The following is an 18,255-nucleotide window of genomic DNA, read 5'->3' as shown; positions in this document are numbered from 1 at the left end:
GCCAAGTTCTTCTATTCATTGCAACATCAGAGAAAATCTTGTGGATACAGTAGGAAAGCATGTGGAACTTTCTTGTCCTGGAAGGGAGTGGACAGCCTTTGTGTACACAGAACTCTGTGCACATTTCAGGGTCACTCTACATGTTAACTTATTTTATGAGTTCTCCATAGAGGCAACCCATGCTCTGCGCAGACACACAGTTCCAAGGGTTGGCTTCTGTTTAAAAAAGGAGAGTGCAAATGGGCTCAGAAAGCTGCCACTGGGTGGAGGGAGAACTCCTGCCTTTCTCCCCAGCATTTTTCCTGTGCAAAAACAGTTGGAGGAGAGACATTTCCCCATTTCTGCCATTCTACATGGAGGTATTGTGTGCACATGTGGCAGCAGAAAGGGGAGAACTCCCCCCTTCACTATTTTTGCATGGGAGGGGGAAAGCTGGGAGAAAAGTAGGAACTCTCCCTCCACTGGTGGCAGCTTTCTAAGCCCATTTGCACTCTCCTTTTTTATAGAAGCCATTCCCCAGAGCTGATGTGTGTCTGTGTGGAGCATGGGTTGGCTCTGCAGCAAACTTGTAAAAGAAGTAATGTCTGGAGTGACCCTCAGAGTCCCAGAATGCCATCCCCGTCTTTCTAGCCTCGTTTCTTCCCCCACATCAGAACTGCCTGGCCTGTTTTAATGGTCATTATATTTATACATCAAGAATGAATTGTAAAACTAGGACAGTGAAATACAGAAAAGCCAAGCTGCAAGCAATAGCTGGTAGAACTGGTTGACATTTAATTAACTCCGGTTTTCTGCTTTTAGAAATGGTGAGGAAGTCTTTCAGTGAAAGAAATAAGCATGGAAACTGTATAATTTGTGCCTTCTGCCTTTTCTGTCATGATCTCTGAGGTCTCTGATTCCTCCTCTAGTTAAGTCATTCAAACGCTTGATTGTATCAGTTTTTGTATAAAAATCCTGAATATCAAGTAAGTTTGTTTGAGGCCGAGCCACTCCACAATTAGGAATCCATTCTGGGATCGGGTTCCTTGGTGGAGTGTCTTCAAGACTGGAAGCAAACTCATGATCCTGGAGATTCCCATGCTTTCCATAATTTAGATCTGTTGCGGCTGGTTTACTGAGAATGACAGGATGGTGCCAAACTATATATTTATCTAAACGGGAGGGTTTCAGATCTTCATAGTAAATTGACTCTGTAGGCTTCAGATCTGGGTCTGGATCGGGCGGTACTGCAAGCTGCCTTAAATATAGGGTTTCTGTTTTCCAAGTATCTGTAATTTTCTGAAATCTATTCCATGGAAGTCGTTTCTGTGCCAAATACTCATTCCTCCTCTTGGCTCCATTTTCTGTATCTGGACAATGCTGAACTGGAATTGGCAACACTTCTCCACAGCTCAGTAATCCTTCCGAAAAACCACGTATAACTGAATCAGGTGTACATTGAAGTGGAGGCATATGAACAATTGAGGATTCCTGCTGCTGGGGACCTGACAGGAGAGGTCGTCTGTTTTGAAGCAAGCGTGCAATGCGTCCTTCTAAGGGTCTTACTTGAGAAGTGTGTGATGGAAACATCTGTCTCTGAGGAATAAACAGTGAAAACTGATAACCAAAGCCTTTATATGTATGCTTAAATGCAACTATTAATCTGTGGCTACCCATAGAGAGCACTGCTGCAGTTAGTAGCAAGAGGTGGGAACTGAGAAGATACTTTGTGAAAGGCTCACACAACACAAATGATATACACAAACAACTTATTCAGTTGTTTGGTTCATCATGATACATCTTATCCTCCTGAACAATTGACAACAAAATAAAGCTTTCAATCTTGTGTAACATCGAAAGAATCCACACCGATAACTTGAGTTATTGACTCAACAGACATACAACATCTGAATGTTAATATTATATGTCAGGGCTTGCCGCAGCTGCCGCTGGGCGTGGCACTGGGAGGTCTGCTCCTGACATCACAGGGGGGGCAGGGATACTACAGGACCCTGCTCTGTGGAAGGAGGGGTGGTATACATCACCCTGACTCCCTCTCAATCCACTCGCTGGCCTGCTCAACCTGGCCTGCTTACCCCCTGCATCTTCCACCATCTCTTCTTCCCAGTACTCTCCTTGCCTTTTCCTTGGTTCCACTCCAACTCCGCTCCATCACTCCTCCTCAAACCCACCACCTCAGGGCTCTTCCCAGCCAGCTTTTATTGGGCTTCCTTCTACTGTCCCACCCCTCTTCCAGCCTGGTCTTGGGTTGCACCAAGCAGTTGCAGCTGGGGTAGCTGATCTGGCTCCACTGACCAGCGCCAGCTGTGCCTTGTTCTCTGGCTGCCCAGCCTCCCTGCCTTGGCTGATTGCTGAAGCCATGCCCAGCTGCAGTCCCCTGGCTAGCAGCCCGGCCTCCCTGGTTGGGTTGATGGCTGAAGGTTGGTCCAGCTGTGGCTCCTTGGCTGGTTGCCCAGGGCTTCCTGCAGAGTGCCTCCAATACCCCCACCTGGAGTGGCTTGGCTTTTGGCAACTCCTGGGCCAGGCTACTATTTTCTAGCTGGGGCGTGGCTTTGGGCTGTTGGGGCTGCTGCTTCTCCTCCTCAGGTAAGGGCTTTGGGTGGGTGACTGCTGGGCCCCCAATCCCTCTGCCCTTGCCCCCTTCTGCCTTGCTTAGTCCCCTTTCCTTCCCCAGGGGAGTGGGACTAGCTAGCCTCCCTCTGCCTCCCCCTGCCGTCTGAGGCCCTGGGCCTTTGCCCTTTCCCCCTGGCACAGGCAGGTTCTGGCTCCGTTTGCCCGTGAGAGGGGTTGATCTGCTGTCCCCCGGCTGCCCCCTCTGCTTGCCAGTCAGGCCGGTTGACCTACTGTCCGCTGGCTGACCGGTTGACCTGCTGTCCGCTGGCTGACCGGTTGACCTGCTGTCCGCTGGCTGACCAGTTGACCTGCTGGCTGCCCCCTCTGTTTGCCCATCAGCCCGGGTGACCTGCTGTCCCCTCTTGTCAAGTCTGGAGGCTGGGGCTCAGACCCCGGACATTATACTTTACAGCAGCTGATTTTATTGTTATCTTTAATGTTATTGTTTATAAGAAGTTAAATCAATTTTAATAAAAGTTTTAAAATTTAAATTTAAAAAAATAAAAAAGGCTTATGCAGCAATTCAGGCAGGATCAAGCTAATGTGTCTGCCCATTGATAAAAGCAGGCTGCATCTCTTCCTCAGTTAAATCAGGTTTCTGCATCTTGGGATAATGTACAGCTTCTTCATTATGCAGATAAGTTTATTGCGCATACTCAATAGGAAAACTAAGTAGTTGTTATTCCCACTTAGTAGACTGACTGAGAAAATGTAACTTCATAAGGTTCCTTAACATGCTCATAGGTGAGATGTGCCTCAATGAACCCTGCCATCCCTAGCCACTTTCTTCAGTAACTGGCCCTGTCTTTTTGCCCATTTTCTCTATGGTAGGCATTTTTTTTCATGAAGGGAAAGTATTGATCCAGTGAGGCCAACAACAGATCATTTTCATTGAGACCTGAATTACACACCGACCTGCCTTCCATAATACAGGAGTGTTCCTACAAGGCACTCTTCTGTCTCAAAGCATCATGTGGAGAATGGGCAATGGTTTCCAAAAGTGGCTGTTGATCAGGTTTTGTTGTTTCTGCATACATAGGGTTGGATCTTACGACACACAGTAAGTTGGGTCCTGTGATTCCAACAGAGAGAGGTTTCCTTCAACTATGGAAAACTTTTCTCCATCAAAGAAAGCCTTTCTCCATCAGAAGAAAAACATTCTCCACATCTTTCTACTTTGAAGAAAGACTTAGAAAAGACTCACAGCATCCACCTCACAACCTCTGAGGCAGTGACATGGCCAAATTTTTGGTGATGGAATGGGCTGTTAAGTTGCAGCTGATTTATGGTGAACCCATAGGAGCTTCAAGGCAAGAGACATTCAGAGATGGTTTGCCATTGCCTGCCTCCTTGGACTTCCTTGGTGGTCTTCTATCAAAATGTTAATTGGAGCTTAGCTTCCAACATCTAACAAGACTGGACTAGCTTGGACCATCCCGGTCAAAGCCAAATTTTTGACAAGTGATATTTTAGAAACAGGAGTGACTTGTGGAAACATTCTAGTGAAAATGTAAGATGGAAAGCAGCAGTATATGTTATAAGGTAAGATCTGTGCTGGTTGCATGGCTTTATTGTCTTCAATGCTTTCATCAGCCCACATGAATGCTTTTCACAGATAACTTGTTCTCCTGCCACCAAAGCTGATGTATATGGTTGGGTTGACAGGTAAATATTGCCATACTTACCAGATCAACATTTATGCCTAGTTCCCCAGTTGCTCTGCCAATTGTCTTGACATCATGATCATCCAACAACAGGGGGTTCGTAGGACCTTTGCCTTAAGCAGAACAGATTTGACATACATTTAGGCAGCTAAAATGTAGTCTTGTATACACATTTTCAAAAAGAACCCAAGTAGCTTCTCTCATGAGTTTCTTTTTAAAGCTCTATCTGAGGAGGCAGAGCACATGTAATGTTATTGGCAGAAGGTAAATATACTTGTATCTTGAGCTCTATTACTTAAGTGTTCATTTTAAATAATACATACCTGTGAAGTCACGCTTGTAAGATGATAACCAAAGGGCCTTCTTTACATTTTCCAACATGTTGGCAGCTCTGGCTGAGATATTAAGCTCTGGAATTTTGAAAGTGGATTTAGGAACCTCTGGGACATTTGGATTATATGCTAGGTCACTTCGCTCAATATATGGAGGAAGCTGGCATAAAAATAATAAATGTGTAAAATATTACTGAACAGATCACAAGAGCATGCTGCTGTATGTTACGGAAGTGATTTTCAAAATTAAATGGAAGACATTGGGACTGTTAAAGATGCTGTTAAGATGCTAAATACACTTTCTAAATAAGAGTTCAAGGTAGGGTTGCCAGCCTCCAGGGGGTGGCTGGAGATCTCCCGGAATTACAACTGATCTCCAGGCCACAGAGATCAGTTCCCCTGGAGAAAATGGCTGCTTTGGAAAGTGGACTCTATAGTGTTATACCATTCTGAGTGGCTTAACTAAACAACTCACATCATCTTTTGTTTCAGATAACTGTTTTTCTAATCCAGTTTTTGATTAATATTAGTTTTCCAACTATAGTAACAATTGCTTACACAAATCTTTCTATTTGTGCCTGGCCATCCTATAGCCTCCTTGCGAATATCCAAAGGTTTGCTGCCATCATGCAACCTGTCAGGTTTACCTGTCAAATGTAATAGGAAAAACTCAGTTATGTTATAAAATTCAGAGTTTGCAGTGTTATCCTAAGCAGAGTTTTACCCTTCTAACTTCATTGAAGTCAATGGGTTTAGAAGAATGTAACTTTGCCTAGAATCGTACTATGTCTCTCCTTTTCAAAAATTCTGCTTAAATCCAGATTAACACAAATTGGCATTACTTGTTGCATTTTTCTATTCCAAAGAATGAAATCAAAACTACTATGAGCTTTTTGGTAATGTATAAGGTGAATTCATACCCACTGTGATTGCAGTGCATTCACTTAGGCATCTCATGAAAGGGAGGGCAGGAAGAGTTACATCAGTGCTTAGTTCTTGTGGCCCTTTCTTACATGCCCAGGTAATGCCAGTTGCCAGTTTGGGGTCAGGAAGCAATTTTCTCTAGGCTGGTTTGGCCAGGGATCCTAGAGGGTTTTTTTTGCTATCTTCTGGGCATGAAACGGGTCACTGGAGATGGGGCGGGGGAGGTAGTTGTGAATTTCCTGCATTGTGCAAGGGACTGGACTAGATGACCTTAGAAGTCTATTTCGACTCTATGAGTCTATGATTCTAAGTAGAGAAAATTACTGGGATAACTTCTGGAATTTTGTTGTATAGCATTGATTCTGAGGTTCAGCCATGTGTCTTGTACTTCACTCACTGTCCTAGTTACAGTGCTAAATATTGTGTCCCATTCTTTTGAAAGGTAACTTAATGTGAAATGTGTTTCATAGAGGTTGAGCTTGGTAAATCACACAGCCTCCGAAAAATGGGGATGTAAATCTTCGATCTCTTCTATCCAGGGATTGATTTTGGGAATGCCCTGCCCCAGTGTTCATAGGAGCACTTGTGTCTCCATCTCATTTTCTCAATTGCAGTTCTGTTCCTTAAATGAATGCGAAAAGTCAATGAATGAGAAAGTCCCTTCCCTTCATACAATTTGATTGTAAAGAACAAGGAGAAAGGCTGTAATCAGAAATAGCCTGATTACAAGCTATTACAGATGGAAACAATAATTGCTGATCCTTGGCTGGAAGAAGAAGATGCAAGGGGCATGAATTCATTTTTACCTGAGAAAACAAAATAGTTGTGTCTTTATATTGCCATATATTTCTCTGTCCCTTTTATCGCTACTTTATATTATGATTTATGGCTTTGAAGTGTATATCAGATTGTAATGCTTTGCAAACTGTTTGCTTTCAACAACTAGGAGGAGATACAGCTTTCCCTGCAGACAGTACACTCTAATGATCTTGCTTTTTTCATGGTGTGCCATTACAGAAGCATATAGGAGAGTCCAAGAATTCCTCAAAGAAGGAGTTACTGTGTGATCAACAAGACATGTGCTAGGCCCACATGAATGAGACTCGTTCCTTCCTTGGGTCCAAAATTCACCACGAGGATGCCAATCGTAAGAAAGAGACCTCTCTTTACTCTCTCTCACTCTGGTTCTAAAGGAGGTACGAGTTTTAGCTTTTAACACCCAGTGTAAGGGGAATGACACATACACTTTGAGGAGATATTTAAAATAAAGGGATGACCCTCCATGATAGGCTTGAGAATGAGGACAGAGGCTGGAACTTATCAGAATAAGCAGAGACAGTTCAGTGAAACATCAAGGCACAGGCATACAGTCAGAATATGACTGCATGCCTGTGTGACTGGACAAAGTTGCTCTGGGTAGGCAGCTGATCAGGGCTTCTAGATTAGATTTTACTGAGCACTGGTTGGAATATTGAAAGTAGCTCTTGATAGGAGCCAGGGAATAAAAGTAACAAGACATATTTATTTCCTGGGCTAGGAGAGAGCTGACATGGGGGTGGGGAGAAGCCTTCTGATTGGTATAGGTAGAGCTTTCCTCATGGAGACTTTTCCAGTTGAGATCAGAAAGGAGAAGGGTTAAAGATGATAGAGGTTTCAGCTTCTGGAGTAAAATTAATTTATGGGCTGAGATCATCAAGCATCTTTTTGTGAAGAAAAGCAACGAAGTACTGTGAATAAAAAGCACATTGATTGGATAAGTTACTTAGAATAATAGTTGCAGAGCTAGCTGTGCCAAACGTGGTCAATTGGGAATGTGATGGTGAGTCTGCTTAAAGGTAAAAGTAGTTGCCTGTGCAAGCACCGAGTCATTACTGACCCATGAGGGGAGGACGTCACATCATGACGTTTTCTTGGCAGACTTTTTGTTACGGGGTGGTTTGCCATTGCCTTCCTCAGTCATCTACACTTCAACCCCAGGAAACTGGGTACTCATTTTACCAACCTCAGAAGGATGGAAGGTTGAATCAGCTTTGATCCGGCTTCCACCAGGATCAAACTCAGGTTGTGAACAGAGCTTGGGCTGCAGTACTGCAGTTTACCACTCTGCACCATGGAACTCTTTACTCACCTCCTTTGTCCTGCAAAGACCTGGAAAATTCCCTGGATTTTCTGAATTAACTGGTGAGCTAGTTGAGTCTTATGACAACAAAATGAAGTCTGAGAGGTCATGGCAAGAGAGGCCAGATGTGGTTTGTAAGGCCATAAGTCTTAACCTGATAAACTTTGATTGAAATAGAGCTTATCCTTTGATGGACCTGTGAAGCAAAAATAGAACCTGGAGGCCTATTCACTGCTATAAGCTCTTAAAGCTGGTGCATAATAAAGTACAGTCTGAAGAGGGAAAGTTATAAGCATGGGGAGAGTTAATCCCAATATTGTACAGTGTCTTATAAGCCTTGCTTATTAACTAGGGAAGGATCACACTGCATACTTAAACATTCTTACCCAGCATTGTGAAGACTAGAGGCATTGGCTAGACAGACCTGGTCTAATTCATCCTGACCTCTAGCTTAATGACATTAACCTCTAATGATTAAATGCTTCTTAACATTCCAGCATGTGTATTTATACTTTTAAACCGAATGACTGTACTGCGGTTTCCGCTGTCTAAATGCCTACCATCTATTCGGTATTATCATCTCTTCTTTAGAATTGTGCAAGAATTCTTCATGAAGCTCGGTCTTGGCCCCTCGTATCTGTGTGACCACCTCACCCTCTATATTCTGCCATGGCAGCTTCACACATCTGGTTAGGGCCTTCTGCAGATACCACCCTGCAGCTGGGCAAAATCAACAGCTGCCTGCACACAGGCTTTCTCTGTGGTAGCCCCCACATTATGGAATGGCCTGCCTGAGGAGGTCAGGAAAGCCCCCGTTCTCCTGGCAAACTATGCAAAACTTTCTAATCTGGGATTTCTACCCAGATTACCAGACTTTGTCATAAGAAATAGCTCACAGAGATGCTTTGGTAGGGACGGGGAACTAAACGCTACGCTGTTGAGTACTGTCTGCTGATGTAGATATGCATCTACTGGTGAGTTTCCACTCTGTTAAACATGCCATGGAAATTAATTGCGCTTTGTTTCAAATAGAATTCATCTCTGTGCTCAGCTTTATGCTTGTTTAATAATTTTTCTGCTACCATTCCCTATTTTATCTGTTTCCATGAATGTCCTCCTAACTATTGTTCATTATTGTACTTCGCTCAATGAATATCCTAGCTGTCGATTATATTGTATTTTTACTTGCACTGTTGTAATCTTGGGTCTCAGTGAGAAAGGCAGACCATAAATAAAATAAAAATAACTCTGTTTGGCCATATTATTTCTATGGCTTGGCCTCCTGGGATTCAGATCAGTAGTTCCTGTTCTTCTGTTGCTGCTGTCATATTTAGCTGATTTTTGTTTTAATTTTCCACAGAAGATTATTCACATTACACAGAGGTTAGGGGACAGGGGATTCATGTTTCAAAAGGATATTTGTGTAGTATTGCTGTGCAAGTCCTGAACACAGAAGCAGCTTAAACATGTTCCTAATATGACTTCCTCTTGTACCTGCCAAGAACATCCATTTGGATTGCATCCCTTCTCTCTACTCTTGTATCTAAATCCTTATTTAATGTGCCATCTTAAGCCTCTGAATTCACTGGCTTGCTATCTTTAATTGAGAATATGATCTACAGTGATCTTAACTGCTCAAGTTTTATTCTTCTCTATACCTTTTCACAGCTGAACATTTAACCCATAATTTAACCCAAATGTCTTACCTCCAGTGTTAATGTTATCAGCCTCAGAAGTATGGACATAGGGGTGAAAAGGATGAAAGCGGCTCTCGACAAGACAAGTACCTGGGACTCTTGGGGGCAACTTGTATTTTGAATTCCTTGCATCCCTAGGGAACAGAAAAGATCTGACAAACATTTGATGAGGGAGCAGAGCTGCCAGTGTTGTATGGTGTTGGTACACACCACTGGATTTTAAAGAAAGAAAATGCATTTCTCCACTTTCCTTTTGAAATGATATTGGTGATCAAAATGACATATTACATTTATATCCTGCCTCTCTTCCATAGGACCCAAAGGGGTACAGGTAGTGTTCCCAGGTGATCTCCCACCCAAGACTGAATACATTGGTGCAGCATGTGCTTTCAGATCATGTCCCCACTCCTGATCCTGTGAAGCCTGTGCACAAATGGACCTTATTGCTGGCTGTGGAAAACAAGTGGCTGTAAGGGCAAACTGCTCCACACCTAGCAAGAGGTGTCCTCCTGACTTCATTTGTGATATTGCTTGATTTCATCCATCATCTTTTCCTGCAGCAAATTTCTCTGATACCTCTAAAAAAAGACTATGCCAAAGACGAAAGGGGCATCTCTCTTTGTTTCTTCTTTCCTAGCATGCAGCAGTCCCACTCTACCCCTTCTCTGCATCTGGGTAACTACAAGTACTCTGGTTTTTATTTCCTTCTGAACTTTGACACACCTATGTTTCTTAATCCATAACATGGATGAGGTAGTTTCATAACAAGGCAGACACAATATATCAAGTGCTTCTCTTGTGCATGATGCACAGAAATGAGTAGGAGGCACAGTTTCTACTCTGGCATTGTTCCTATTCTCCAAATGGCTTTGGCATTTGATGTTCCTGGTAGACGGTGCCCAGTTAGCAGGAAATCTATTGACTTCAATGGGACTTCAGTTCTTTGATGAAAACACTAGCATTAGCCAGGAAACAATACATTAGTCATACTTTTTTTGCTTTATGCTTTGATACTGAAAAAAAGGATATGGGAAGATTTCTTTATTCTAACAGGGAAGAACACAGTATAAATTAGACATACTTACTCAACTGAATTACCCGGCAGTCTAGGAAGTCTACAATAAGACAGAGATGCAAGTCAATTACTTCAGTGTTGTTCAGTTGCAAAGTGGCAAAGGTTGCTGGGCATGATTCCAAGGCAATTGCAATTAGACTGCTGTGGCAACTCCAGCTACAACTGGCTAATTTGTTTAGAGTGTACTTTGTAAATGTCACCCATACTGCCCAGAGCACATGGTAGATAGATCAATGCTCTATATACGTAAGGCAACACAGTAATTACTCTCAGTGATAGTTTTGTAGAGAAAATTTTGTGCAGAAATGATGAAGGATATCTTTATACACCTCTTAAAAGTTAAGAAATAGAAGGTCAAGTGCCCTTGTGCTTTTAGTCAAATATAGGCAATTGACTCTTGAATATAAGTTACCCTGGAGAAATAGGAGGTACACAAAGCCAACAGAAAATAAATTCTTAACACTGGGAAAGGTAAAGAATATGTATTACTGCTTGGGTTCAGCAAAGAATTCCTTGATTGTAAACTCTAATGGAAGAAAATGATATTGGAAAACAATGACAAACATCCTTGTTTTGAATTACCTGCAGACTTGGAATTAAACATACCAGTTTTATTAAAGCAAATGTAAACCACATACAAGTACTATGGAAAAAATACTGTATGAGGTCCAGATTCTGACATTTATGTCTAGAATTTGAAAGGAAATAGAATTTCCTGGTGGTGACTGAAAATAAAAAATTAAACAGTGGTTTGTTGTCCATCTTTATAAAAATAATGGGGATGGAGCAATTTTTATGGTTCCCAACCTCCAGCTAGGACCTAGAGATCTCCTGGAATTATAACTGATCAGAGATCAGTTCCCTGGAGAAAATGGCTGCTTTGGTGAGTGGACTCTGTGGCATTATACCCCACTGAGGAGGACCCTTCCTTCCCTAAACTCAATTCTCCCAAAGTTCCACCCCCAAATTTCCAGGAATGTACCAATCTGAAATTAGCAACCCTAGCAATGGTTGATATTCATATTTTCATAAGAAGGTTTCCCTTATTAGATAAGAAAAGAATTGTTCCCTACCTACCTCCTACAGTATATTAGCAATGCTAGCGAATGATGATCACTCACATATTCTAAAGCCCTCTTATGATTTGTATATAATCAGGGGCTGAAATGGTGTTTTGAATTGGAAAAGTGAAGATAGGTTGAAAGGGTTATTCTCCAACATCAAAAATCACTTATATCTATTTCATGTGATAAAGCTATGATAAAATACTCTGGTTTCTCTTCAGATTGAATAAACCTCAGGAAAATGTTTAACTGCTGAGATTTTGTTTCAATTGCTCTGTTGTTGCTGTTTTTAAAGATGATTTTGTATTGGTTGTTTAGCTGTATGAAGTTTGTACATTGCCTTGAATGCCATATTATGGTAGAAAGGCAGCACAGATATTTTTAAAAATAAATAAATGCCATTTAAAATAAGGAATTTATTACCCAATGAGGAAAACTTCAAGAGGAAATCTAAACATAAACACCATTCAGAATCTCATGTAAGATTGTCCTAGGGTACATCTTGGGAAAAATAGCCTACAATATTATTCTCATTTGCTTTTATATCTATAAAACATCAGTATTTATGTGTAACTGAAGTTTGTTTTTTAATTATAACAGTAACTATGTGTGTTTTGATGCCACCAGGTGGTAAAACTATATAGTGCAGTTTTAATCGCACAGCAGTGAAAAAATTCAGTCAGCCAAGTAAAAGATTTTAAACAAGGGCAATGAGAAATCTTCAGTTATTAATTAATAACTGAAATGTTAAGAACCAGCTTCTAAATCTGAACATAAACTAGTTCAGTGTACAGTGCTATTTTTAAAGTCTGGTTTGGGAAGATGTGATGGAGTTTTGTAGCATATGTACATATATCTCAGTGACCTAGCAATAAAAGCTTACTCAGCCAGGTTAAATTGGGAGTACATTCCATGCTTTTCCCCCTTACCCAACATATCTGCCTGAAGATACTTGACAGGTCACAGTTTAACTAGAGTTCTAATCATGGCGCTGCAACTATTTTTTATAATACAGAAACCATTAAAACAAATGTCCAGCCTCCACTTCCCACCCTTTTTAAATTCATTGTCTCAAGGTAAGAGCAAACAACATGGTTTGTTATGTGTGAGTAAACACAATTGTTTGTCTTTCAATATGAAACTACCATGTACATTTTAAAATAACCCATTTAAACAAGTGCAGCACAACCACTGGAGAGGGATGGTGGCTCAGTGCTTAGAAGCTGAACTCCTGATTTTTATCTAGGAGGTCCTGGGTTGAATCCTTGCATCTCCAGTTAAAGGATTTAAGGTAGCAGATGTTGGGAAAGGCCTTGGGAGAGTTTCTGCCAGTCAGAATAGACACAACTGAGCTAGGTGGACCACTGGTTTGACTGGTATAAGGCAGCTTCTTAAGTTCATTGGTTCCTTGGTTAACAGATGCATCTCTTACTACCAGTGTCTGACTTGTTACTCTAGCTACCTTTTCTCAGCACTCCTATCCCAGCTGCAGTATGGAGGTAATAATCTACCTTGCAGGGTCACTGTAAGGATTACTACAAAATAACATATGGGACATGCTTAGAACACTCAAAAGTGCTATACATGTTGTATTATATTTCTATATAGAAATATAGAATAATAAAATAAGAAGAAAAATAAGAAATCATCACTCAGGCAAGTTACTGCCTGTACGTTTTGCCTCTCATAATGCAATATGTAGACAATAATACTGGTGTACCATACAGGCTTTTCTGAGGCTTGCTATATGCTGAATATCTTGAATACCTCAGAAGTGTCTTATCTATGCTAGGTATTGTTAGTGTCAATATGAATCACTTTGCCCTCAGCATCATATTCTATGGAACTCTAAGTTCACAGGACTTTCAAAGAATAGTAACAAAGTGGTTCCCCAGTTCAAGGGAATAATCCACTTATTGCTCTGCTTTGATATGGGTGTGGTAATGTACTATTCTTGCATTAAAAGTGTCCATTTCTGGTGCACCATAGAAACCAGAGGCTCAGGCACTGCATAAAGAATAAAAGACAGTTTGGTCACATTGTTGAATGCCTGTAGGTATGCACATTCAATGGTTTAAGATTATACAAGACCAGCAGTTGCTGTTGAACTTTTGCCCAGCAATTATCACCATGTTGCAGTCGCTGATCCTTTAAGAAGCATTGCAGACTTTGCATGTTCAAGCTTACCATATGATCATAGGTAAGGAAAGTTCACATGTTCTTCCAAATTAAAATTCAATATACAGCAGTCCAAAGACATGAAGTATGCCTACCTTAGTGGGCCGTCTCTGGAAGAGCCATAGTATTGGTGTTCATTATCAAACGCATAAGGCGGCTCATAGTTTCTGTGTGTTTCTGGTAACATGGGCTCACTTCCTCCATATTCTTGTCCTGCTCTCAAGACAGGCTTACACAGCTGGAATGTATCCCTTAGTTCTTCATATCTGAAATGAGACCAAATTTCTGAAAGACCAGCTGTAGCAATGGCCATCTAAGTGACTGGAAGTGCAATCCTAAGAAGGGTTACTCCATTCTAAGCCTATTGAAATCAATGGGAGTAACTCTGTGAAGCTTGTTATGTTATGAAATGCATAATACTTGTTTCTCATCTCTTTAATGAAGGGTTCACAGCCCACCTGGCCAGGAGGGTGTGAGGAGGCAGATGAAACATTCAGCAAGAAGGAGCATGCATGCTCTGTGGGACTTGAAATGATGCCACTTCCAGTTCAAACCAGAAGCAACGGTATCTCAGGGGCTGATTCTCCTAATGGGCCAGTTCCTAAAGAATCGGCCCCTTGGAGACACCATTGCTTAAGGTTTGAACCAGAAGTGCTGTCATTTCAAGCTCCACGGAGTGTGCATACACTTTGCGCATGCATATGTGGAGGAACTGGTGCTCAGCCTGTTAAGGAAGGGAGACCTGGTGACCCTGCTTCAGTGTCATCAGCTTAGTTTAGAAGCTCATGGCAAACCTGTTTGTTGTAGCCAGCAGACTATTATTAACACTACATTTTGGGCAATGAGATCATTTCTCTGCTTTAAATAATAGAACATTATTTAACAATCTTTTTTTTAAAAGTTCCTTTTAATGTTTCCTGATTCATAGTTGTGGCTTTGCTTGTTTGGTCTCAGTGAAAACAAAAGATCTGCATTTAGAATGTAATCAACTAATATCTGATCCAAATATACACTGTTTGATAACATCAGAAAGATAACTAATCCCAATAAAATTATCTCTGGCATTCTGCAAGGAATCAAATAATTCACATCTATTGTTTTTGGTGCCTTGCTGTTCTGATTTCATTTCTCCAAGCAGGGGGAATGTACACAAGGAGAAAAAGCGACTGAGCACATATATGTCTGAACGGGACCTTGTCCAACCACAATTCTCAGCTCCTGCTTGCACCCAACAGAATTTTTCTTATCAGTGTTTCTGTGCATAGCACATCCCCCTGTTATAGTCTGGAAGAGTGCTCCCCCCCCCAATATTGTGGGTTTGCCAGATCTGTTCCATAATCTGGGGCTGCATCTATTGGGAAGGCAGGGGCAAAAATGTGCTGCGAATGGAACAAAGGTAAATACTTTGCACCCCTTTGTTCTCCACCTGCATATTGGAGGGATACAGGTTCAAGCCTTTCCTGCTATAGTAAAAAGAAAGCAAATAGTTACTTAATATGACATGCTGTCTGGTTCTAGGCATCTTTACTTAGAAATAATTCCCATCAATTTTATTTGGACTTAATTCCGGGTATGTATGTATAGAACTGCAGCCACGATGGGATAAACAACCACAATTCAAAAAGATGATCAATATATTTCACTAGGAATGAGAAAAGTCAGATGCTTAACATCAATTAAGGACAGTCACTCCTGTCTGTATAACCATCTATTCCATTTTAATCTAATCTTTTTTCAAGGAAGCTCAAGATGCTAAACTTAGTTCCATCTTCTGTTTTATCCCCCTACAATCTTGTGAGGCAGGTTAGACTGAGAGAGAATGACTGAGAATGATTTGCCCAGCCTTGAACTTCAGGGAAGACTAGGGATTGGAATCTCAAGTTTTCCTGGTCCAACCAATACTCTAATCATTACAACACAGTTGATCTTATTGTATGTCAATCCAGTTATCCACCAATTGACAAATGTAAAATGTCAAGTATTTGATGTGTTATGTGCAAAACAAAATGAACGTATTCTTAGTATACAGCAAAGGAAAAACCAGCTAGATACAAGATACTGACCAAACAGAAATAAACAATGAATAGTGTTTCTTACCTATCCGGTAGTATAGGTGGTCCAGGAGGAATATGGAGTGGAGTCAGGTGTTCAGTAGTTTCTAAGGTTTTTGTTACTAAAGCTGTTCCGTCTTGCACATCATTGTAATAGGACAACCTTGGGTGCACCTCCATCTTTAATATCAACAGAGAGGATCCATAGATATGAAATTAGTGACCAAAGCAAACAGCTCTACATTTGCACCATCTGGACACATAAGGTCTGTTTAAACAGGTAGCTAGCTTTGAAACAATGCCTGACTACTTTCATTACTGTAACAGATTGCTTTGCAGAGCAGAGCACAATGCAAAACCAAGAGAATGTGGACACATAAGATGGATCCAAACAGCATTTTCCACCAGCAGAAGGAGGTGGGCAACTTTTGCAGTCCCCCCCCCTTCACAGGCCCCCAATTTTCCTCTCATGCTGTTTCTGAGGATCTCTTGCCCACCTAGGAGCAGTGTTTTGGGAAATATGGTGAAAGGAAGACAGTGATGTTCTGTTCCATTGACAGAAGTGCCTTCTATTAGCAGAAAATAATGTTTCTATCCAATCCATAAACATATCTGAATGAACAGTTTTTACATTGTCATAATGATACCATATCAGATTCAGCTGTAACAAAAACATCCTGGTGGTCTTGTAGAAACAATGACAGAAGAGAGTCCCTGGAAGGAAAAATCCTTCATATTTTTCTACATTGCATCAGTGGAGTATTTGTGAAAGACAGTTGTCACAGGAGAATGCCAGTCTTCCTCTACATGGTGGCCATATCAAGAAGAAAGTCCCTTTCTTTGGTTTCCCTTCAGCGAGAGTTTGAGGAGAAACTCAATGCAAACAAACGTACAACTTAACTGTAGATCCAAAGTTTGCCTAATTTCTTAATCCAGGTATATATTGTGCCAGATCACCAGAGCTCATTCAATCAAGCTGTTGGCTGCCAGGACTTCCATTATGCCACTCTCTTCTATTGAATATGATCTCAAACTGTGGCAATAGAAACCCCTGCTGTCTTGTCCCATAACTCAGTCTTCTGGATTGCTCCCGCTGTTGGAGGGTCCTGCTTCTGGGGCACACCTGTCACAGGAACCTGATTCCATCCATTAAGGCCTTCAGAGAGTACACAGTCTGTAAAGGCATTTTCCTTGCCTGCGGCTACAGCTTGTTGTCTTCCAGCCCACACACTTTCACTTTTTCTTCTGTGAGTGTATGTGGCTGTCTGTAGTTTCACTTCAGCTTGCCCCCACTAGTCAGTCACTTCTACCATGGGTTTTTCTTCCTCTTGCTTCAGAGCTTGCAAAATGGTTTCTCCAGAAACTTTTCTATTCCTGGGGCCTTACCTCCTGCTTTCCATTCCAGTCATCACTGCTTGCGGGCCCCTGGACAGATATAGCCTCTTGGCACTCTCAGCTATCATATGTAATACTTCACAATCCAGTAGTATACATTCCAGACCCATCAGCTCGTCATCCACTTCAGCTCACCTGACTGGGTGCTTCTTACAGATATGGCCATTAATGAAACAAGGCTCCTTCATAGTCATTTCTGTTTCTTCAAACTGCTCACACGATGATCTAACCTCATCTTTTAGATCAGATGTTGAATAGTTGTAGGAAGCAAGGCTTTTTTCTGGGAAAAGAGGTGATGGAACTCTCTATTATCACATGTGCGCATGCAAAATGCATGATGATGTCACTTCTGGAAGTGGTGCCGCTTCCCAGAAGTGACACCGCTTCCTGGAAGGGACACCACTTCCTGGAACCCAGCATAATGCATTACAATGAGATAAATGTTAGTAAGCTTGGAAAATTACACTTTTAGAGAAAGAATTTTGTTCCTTTCTGTATCCTCTACAAAAAGTGAAATCTTCTACTCCCTTTCCCAAACATTTCATTTCTTTGGAATCATATTTTAAAATATGCAAGAAGGAGGGGACCTCTAAAAATCCCAAACCAATCTCACAAATCTAAATTCCAACAGATTCGTTCTGCCAGTGCAGAAATTTTTTCCCAAAATTCTTTTTCAAAATTCCACAGAGTCTGAAATTCCTAATCTAAAGAATATTGAATTTTCAAATTTTCAGGGAGGGTTTTGCTTTACTGGAGCAATTCAAAAGAAGATATTTAACTTTAGCTGAATTAGATCTATACTTAGTTTAAAATGGCTTTTTTTTGGTTGCCTGCCAACTCTATCTTACCAATGGCTAAGCTGTTGGGATACTGTGAAATGCTCATAAATATTCCAATGCCCCAGACAAACAATATTCATAAAAACTTCCTTAACACCCATATGTCCACTGCAATTTCAGTGATGTTAATCAGCTGAGGGTGGGGAGAACCATTTGAGTTACAGCTATTAAGACGTAAGAACACCTATATGCTGATGAATATATTGATGAAAGCCTTCTGTGACTTGGACACAGCTAGCCATTCCAGCATAAAACTGGAATAACCATAACTGATATTTTAATTAATACAAATAACCATAACTGA

At 41.3% G+C, this 18,255-nt stretch overlaps 1 protein-coding gene across 1 annotated transcript; it reads right to left on the bottom strand.

The window, feature by feature from the left end:
• Positions 1-819: 819 nt before the first annotated feature.
• Positions 820-15,897, bottom strand: C11H7orf31 (chromosome 11 C7orf31 homolog). Its single transcript, XM_054990936.1, has 7 exons — positions 15,764-15,897; positions 13,762-13,932; positions 9,359-9,483; positions 5,168-5,256; positions 4,601-4,769; positions 4,299-4,390; positions 820-1,575 (listed from the first exon to the last, which is right to left on the bottom strand). Exons 1-7 carry the CDS (start codon positions 15,895-15,897, stop codon positions 820-822), a joined length of 1,536 nt encoding a protein of 511 aa, XP_054846911.1.
• Between the last annotated feature and the right edge of the window lie 2,358 nt (positions 15,898-18,255).

The sequence above is a fragment of the Eublepharis macularius genome, chromosome 11 (assembly GCF_028583425.1).
Source record: "Eublepharis macularius isolate TG4126 chromosome 11, MPM_Emac_v1.0, whole genome shotgun sequence".
In the NCBI taxonomy this organism is placed as follows: Eukaryota; Metazoa; Chordata; class Lepidosauria; order Squamata; family Eublepharidae; genus Eublepharis; species Eublepharis macularius.
This window is presented reverse-complemented; position numbering and strand designations above follow the sequence as displayed.